This window comes from Condylura cristata, unplaced genomic scaffold (genome assembly GCF_000260355.1).
Source record: "Condylura cristata isolate star-nosed mole 26May11 unplaced genomic scaffold, ConCri1.0 scaffold00023, whole genome shotgun sequence".
Taxonomy (NCBI): Eukaryota; Metazoa; Chordata; class Mammalia; order Eulipotyphla; family Talpidae; genus Condylura; species Condylura cristata.
The window spans coordinates 32,275,629-32,282,853 of NW_004567124.1; the positions used below are offsets into that span (position 1 = coordinate 32,275,629).

General features: G+C 44.9%; 1 protein-coding gene across 1 annotated transcript in view; it reads left to right on the top strand.

Annotated features, from left to right (window-relative positions):
- Positions 1–7,225, top strand: part of RYR3 (ryanodine receptor 3) — a 358,818-nt gene that overhangs the window by 237,284 nt on the left and 114,309 nt on the right. Inside the window, exons 48-50 of the mRNA XM_004687571.2 lie at positions 386–606; positions 3,952–4,042; positions 5,404–5,544. Coding sequence (XP_004687628.1) covers positions 386–606; positions 3,952–4,042; positions 5,404–5,544 — 453 coding nt within the window. The remainder of the gene's footprint in view (positions 1–385; positions 607–3,951; positions 4,043–5,403; positions 5,545–7,225) is intronic.

Below are 7,225 nucleotides of genomic sequence, written 5' to 3' on the forward strand. Positions count from 1 at the left end.
GGTGAGAGGCTTCACCAGAGACAGTGGGGAAGCAGAACAGGCCGATTGAGGAAGTGGACTGCTGAGGGGAGCAGCAGGCAGGTCAGGAGAGGTCTGCCGCGCCATGTGGTCACCTCCAAGGCAGGGGACTGACCTCGCACTGAAGCAGCTGCCGCCAGCTTGCAGTGCTGAGTCCTAACCCACTGAGCCACCAGGGAGGGCCTTCTTCTGTTCATCGTTAATAAACCCATTAAAATACAAAAGGGAAACAGCTCTGATGATCCTTTGAAAGTTGGTCACATGTGAAATGTGTGAGTATAAGCTACCCCGCCCAGCCTACTCAATGGCCCAGGGGCAGCTTCACTGTTTTCCCCAGGTTAACCAGTGTGCCATGCCCCTCCTGCAGGTGTCCCTTAGCACCACTGAGGCTGCGCTGGCTCTGAATCGCTATATCTGCTCTGCTGTGCTCCCGCTCCTCACAAGGTGCGCCCCTCTCTTTGCCGGAACAGAGCACTATACCTCTTTGATCGACTCCACACTACAGACAATATACAGGCTCTCCAAAGGCCGTTCCCTCACCAAAGCTCAGAGGGACACCATAGAAGAGTGTTTGCTTGCCATTTGCAAGTAAGTACCCCGCCCGTGTTCTTTCATTCTGCCTCTGCATCTGTGTCAGCTGCACTTGTGTCATTGAAAAACTGGTGCATCAGTCTGAGAAAACTTCCTGGGCCTCACTTACATCAGTCCTCCCCAAAAATCTCTTCAGCATGCTGAAGCCCCAAAGTTTGCCACCATTCTTTCTGCTTATTTCTTCCTTGAGATTCATGTCTCCCACTATGGGGAAGAGGGAGGCATGGTTCAAACTCTAGCTCTCAGGATTCGTGACCAGGAGATGAAATTCCTTCAAGGTCTGAAGTATTCAAATTAAGAGCTAATGTTTTAGTTCCTAAGTAGAGCCAGAAGCAACATCAGGTGCAAAATTCTGACACTACTTTATTCAGTCTGATACAGGGTGGCAAGGGACCCTAAACTGTGCAAGGCCCCACTGCCCAAATACTTTATCAACTACTGTCTGGGTTCTTCACCCATGTGCACAATTGCAAGACTGCTCAGCCATGGAAAATAACAACAAAGGAAATTATTTAACAAACAAGAGTTAATTTAAAAACAAGAGATACTGAGGCCAATAATGGCCATTTACTTTACCCTATTCGTGGCCAGTACTGTCTAGTTTTGCACAAAGACCACTATAATGGCGTCCTCCGGCCACTGAGGATGTGCAGCTCCTCTCCTAAACAATAGTCCACGTGTCTAAGAGAGCATCGTCCAGCCATGGACATGTGGCAGCAAAACTATAGGCCAGGATCTGATTCATAAACACAACAAAAGATCCAACAGGAGATGCTCCTTGGGCTGTCGGAATGCCTAAGCTCAGCACCAAACAAGTGATACTCAGGACACCAGCTGTAGCATCTGAAGGACCCAACAAATGGCCACACTCACACATTTTGGCGTGCTTAGACCCCTGGCACCGGGTCTCCCTTTCTCTTCAGGCCACATTTCAGCAAGATGCCAGACTTTTTGGGTCTCCCTTTCTCCGCCAGGCCTAGCAAAACTTTTCCAAAATGACAACTCAGACAAGGCCATACTCGATGGCCTCTGCCCTGTAGCCTATGCCCACATAGCCCAGCTCCGTGAAGCCTCGCAGAGTTGTCCATGGCCCTCCGCCACCATCACAACGCCGCACTGTTGCTGCCGTGGCTCGGCCTCCCTCTCCCGTGCCGCTCTGCGTGGCCGGAGCTTGGCCTCCCTTGTCCATCTGCCCAGCTTCCCTCTGTGCACAGAGCTCCTTATACACTCTTTCTGTTGCTTCACCCCACGTAAAGCACTTTTCTGGGCACTCTGTTTTCTACCAGCAAACCCCCTCCAGGGGGCACCACCTGTAACAATTTACAGTCTTCAGCTGCTGGCATCATTCCCCACTTTCAGTTTATATCATCATGTCTGTGGTGAATATTGGACAAACTTCCCATTGGCATAACTAAGAGCAACATTATGCAGCACAATGGCACAGCTAACAGTATCAACTCCATTACTACAATACAGCTTTTCCCCATTGTCAGTAGGCAGGACTTTCCCATTTGCTAAAATTTAGTGCTTTATTTTTGAAGACTAAGAATGCTCAAAATTGTTTCCATATAAACTACAGGCGACAGCTTTCCCAAGCCCTCAAAATAAGCTACCAAGTCAGACCTAAAAGGAACATTCTATTTCTGGGGAAACCTGCAACTGGTAGAATTAAGCTCATTAGCATGTTATTGATCTTGAAAAAGACACAAAGCTTGTTAGACCCACTTTAGGCCTCTAGAAATTAATAGCCCAGGATTTTCACTCTGCCACTTTAAAAGCAAGATGACGGCTCCCTTTCTTGTATGTATGGGTCTCTATTTTTCTTGTGTGGTGGCAGAGAGGCAAAATAACATGTTTACACAAAGAGAAATCCTATCAGCATCATTTTGTATTTGGCTGGTAACTGCATCAATTGCAGTGAAGATCTTGTTCTACGTTTTGCTAGTATCTTAGGAGCCAAATCTACCGTGGAGCTCTTGTCTCCCAAGATAAGCTACTTCTCATAATAACGTTTTCTTATTAAAAAAAAAAAGTCTAATTGAAGATACTGATCTTCCCTGAAAGATCAGTTTGAAACAGGTTCCCTGTTTCAAAGGAATTAGACTTTTGGAAAATGAGGATTGCTCATCAAACCAAAAATACAGCCCACAGACTAAACTCTTAGGGGCTTCTGCTGCATTCCTCCTTGTAGCCCACAAGTACTTTCAGTATGGCAACCTGGAAGTTAGGTAGATTTGTCATTATGTCTACCAGGTCAGGAATGAGAAGAGTTAGAGATTTATTTCACTCCTTGATTTTATTCAAGTTGGTCAATCTTAGGTGATACTGAAAATTAGCTAAATAGTACGAACATTTATGGAAGTTTCTATTAAAATTATGGCGTTCAGTGACAAAGTCATTTACTTCCTATTTTGACTAGCCCTTTCCACTCCCAGGCTTCTCAGCAGTTCTAGGAAAAGGTGTAAAACCTGTCTTTGTCCATCTGCACTCACATCCATGTTCCCTAGTGGAGGTATCCCCAAGGCCTGCCTTTCCAGGAGGCCTACACTTAACCTCAGTTAGTATCTCTGCCTCCATGACTCCTTGGGCATCTGTGGAGGAACCAAGGGCCCCATGAAGTGAACTTACAAATTGGTTCTATGTGTATGTAGTTTTCTGTGGAAGGAATCCAGAGCTTCTACTATGTTTTAAATGTTTTATCAGTTTGCAAAACAGAGGATAATCAGCTCTGTGCATCCCTTTTCCTCCATCTCAGAAGTTACTTGTCCCAAATACCAAGGCTATGAACTCTTTGATGTTTACTAGATTGTTCTCTAAATTAGTTACAGCATTTGCCTTTGAAAGGAGTTTTGTGGACAACCTTAACCTGAAGAAATTTTTCCAGTAGTGAGTTTCAGGGATTGTGCAATTCAGAGGCCCTTCCAGTCCCTTCCATGCACAGCAGGAGGGGACCTCAGATTCCACCGATGCAGCTGGTCCACTCTGGCATCTCCCTCAGCATTCCCCAGGAGAAGGATCTATTAAATTCTTCCTACATAAACGTGAATGTATTTGAGCATCTAGAACCTCTTTCCACACAGTGATTGGAACTCCACCTTAGGTAACTCAAGTCATTAGCCAGTGTTTTGTTTTTTTTTTTCTTTACATATTTTATCTATACTCAATTTTTAAAGTATTATATAATCAACTAGTTTACCCAACATCTGGCATTTTAGTAACTAATTGTATTGTGACTCAGCTCTAATATGTGGCTGTTATAGTGTTTCTTCCTTTTTTCTAATATGTGGCTGTTACAGTATTTCCTCTTTTTTCTCCCTCCACCCTTCCCGCTCCACCCTGCAGCCATCTGAGACCTTCCATGTTACAGCAACTCCTGAGACGGCTTGTGTTTGATGTGCCCCAGCTCAATGAGTACTGCAAAATGCCCCTGAAGGTAACCTCTCCACTGTGTAGAAACAGCCCACAGCGCAGGAAATGTGCCTTGTATAGTATGACTTCCTCACAATTCAGGGGGCAAAAGACACATTGAGTTCTTCCCCTGTAAGCTGAGTGCCAGATAACAAGATAAAACCCACAAAATCTAACCCCTTCTGAGGTTCCTCCAGAAGGAAGACAGCACATTTGCTAGATTCATTAACTGCTCCCACTTGCTTTCATTGCCTTCCCTGACTCCACCGTGCTTAGCAGAGGTTAGAAAGGGGACCTGGATCTTGTGCTTTCTTGCCCTAATTAGGTTTTCAATCTCACAAGGCTTTCAAGGGCCTGTGAGTTTCAGACTGGGTTTCTTTTTTTACCTTTGAATAGGCCTTATTTGCATATTCAAGTATCAGCAGTGACCAGCCACACCTGAAAATTCTAATGATCCACAGAACTTGCCCTTCTTTCCAGAAATAGAAATCCAAGCCAGGATTTCAAGCATTTTACTAGGATAAACAGAATTCCCAGGACCCTTTAGTTCAATCCCATCTCCATACCAGGCAGAAAACAGCTCGTGTGTTGTCAGATTCCACGGCCCTCCAAGGACTCATCTGCTCTCACCCTAAAGTCCCGGTTCTAATCCCATAATAATATTTTAGCTGAAAAGCATTTGCACAGTTCTACTTGGCATTGCTTCCTCAGCAGGCCTGTGTTGTTGGCTAGATTCTGGCTCCCAAAGAGGCATCATCGATAGCATTCAATAAGCTAATTTTTATCTTGCATCAGGGATATTTTCTTCCAGTGTATATCCCACCAGCTGGTATGGGAAAACATTGCCTGTGTACTTCTGCCCTCTGCTGGCTAGTAATGGAACTGCTGCATGTGTCAGGACCATCAGAAGGCAAAGTTGAAATCTAGGACTTGACTATGGGCAGTAATCAATATAGATAAAGTCCCCAGACCCACAATATATGCCCTTCCATCTGTCCACATCAGAACCATCCAGAAGATAAAAGATTTATATGCAAATATCTCAGAAGAAATTCTTAAGGGGCTGGAATAGCTCTTAGTAACTATTTCCAGCAACTAGCATTTTCTCAGTTGAAGTGTTGCTGTAGTCCAGGAACTGGAGGGACAATTAGGAAGATTCAGCTCAGGCCGGAGCTCATTAGACCCAAAAAGCAGATGTTCCGATGGGGGTTTGGGGTGGGGGCGGGGGGGAGTGGAGTGGAGCTCCGTGGATCACCCAACTTCTTCAAATGTTAATTTCACTTTCGTGGTCACAGCTTGCTGTTTTCTTCTCCCCTTCATGTTGTTGATGTCTGGGGATCATTTCTCCCCCACCCATCTGGTGCATTCCTGTTCTGAACCTCCCAGCTTCTGACCAACCACTATGAGCAGTGTTGGAAGTATTACTGTCTGCCTTCAGGGTGGGGGAGCTACGGCCTGGCTGTGGAGGAAGAGCTGCACCTGACAGAGAAGCTCTTCTGGGGGATTTTTGACTCCCTCTCCCATAAGGTAAGGACAGTACTTCCAGGACAAAAGGGTGGATCTCAACAACAAGCACCTACAATTAATAATAGCTTACATCTATTCTGCCTTTACTATGTATCAGGAACTATGCCAAGTGCTGCACAAGCTTGTGCCTTGAAATTAACTAGTTAATTGATCCTTACCCCAAATCTCGGAAACAGGAGTCCTCCTGATCCTCATTTTAGGGGTAATGAAAATGTCAAAGTGATTGAACAACTCAGACTCACACAGCTAATACATGGGAGAGCAGCTATCGGGGTAAATTACTCAAAAATATCCCAGTTTCAGACTTGATGAACCCCTGCTCCTCTCCTTTCCCTGACACTGTATGGTTCCAGTAAGCCTGTCTTTATGAGATGTAAGCCAAGAGGGGAAGCACCGTCATCTGCTCCAATGTGGGGAGGTGGGACTTATGAAGAACTTAAACCACTCTGGGGAAGGTTCTTCACAGCCACTTTTCAGAAGAGGTGACTGAGGGAGAAATGAGGGCCTAGTTTCCACTGAGTGGACTGATTGAAATACAGTGCCAACTGTCGGACTTACTGTCACTTCCCTGAACTACTTAGGTTTTTGGTGGGCCTCTCTAGTGGCACAAGGAGTTAAGTCTCAGCTCTATGAAATACCACTGAAGCCTGAGTTCAATCCCTGGCCAGGGAGGTGACCCACAAGGCACATGAGACCTCTCCTCTCTCACCCATTGCTCCCCTCAGCAGTGTATGTCAGTAGATCTGCCTGTTCTGCTCCTCACTCTGTCTCTGGTGAATCCTCTCAGCGTTGCACCTCTAGCCTAACACCAGCTCTTGTATGCATAAATAAATAAATCTTTTTTTAAAAAGCACTTTAGGTTTTCAAGGTCAGCAGCTTTTAAAGTAGGAAGTGAATATATGTCTGGTTTTCTGACAGAAGTCTGGAGCAAGACTTCAACTTCAGGCCATTGTGTACCTGCATTTCAGATTTCTTGGCCCCTGGATGCTTTTGGCTGGAGTTAGCCTAAATATCAGTGGGTTCTCTAGCCACATATTTGACCAGCTAGAATGTAAAATACACACTGTTCTATGAGGCCTGCAATAGTTGTGCCTGTACTGGTTTGGTTTTCCTTGACATTCCAAAAAACAAGGCATACAATCTATTTACATAGCATTTGCACTGTGTTAAGTATTGTTAGTAATCTAGAGATGACTTGAAGTAGACAGGAAGAGGTTCTATGCAGAGGTATGACATTTTATATCAGGGACTTGAGCCTTCACAAGTGGGTCCCAGGACCAGATGTCCTCGATCTTGAGGGATGACTAGAGAAGCAAGTCAAAAGTTGTTCTTCACCCCATGTTTTTTGACTGGAATTCCCTCCTAGCTGGTTCAGGACAGAATAGATGTGGTACTATGCTGTCTGCTGATGGCACTGGCTCATGACCCATCTCAGCTACTGAGAGAGGCAAAGCTTTCAATGCCCCCTCCTGTCACGGGCCAGGTCAGTCTCTAAAACCATTCATGGCAGAGAAGTTTAACAGACGTTTCTGTCAAGAACCATTTTAACCTTTATATATTCTTGAAGTTAAGTATTTAGGAGAGATTGATTTTAATGTATCACATGCTGTACAACTAAATCAGTTCTTCCTACAGATGATTTAGAAACTTTTGAAACTACTTAAGATACTTTTTTTTTTTT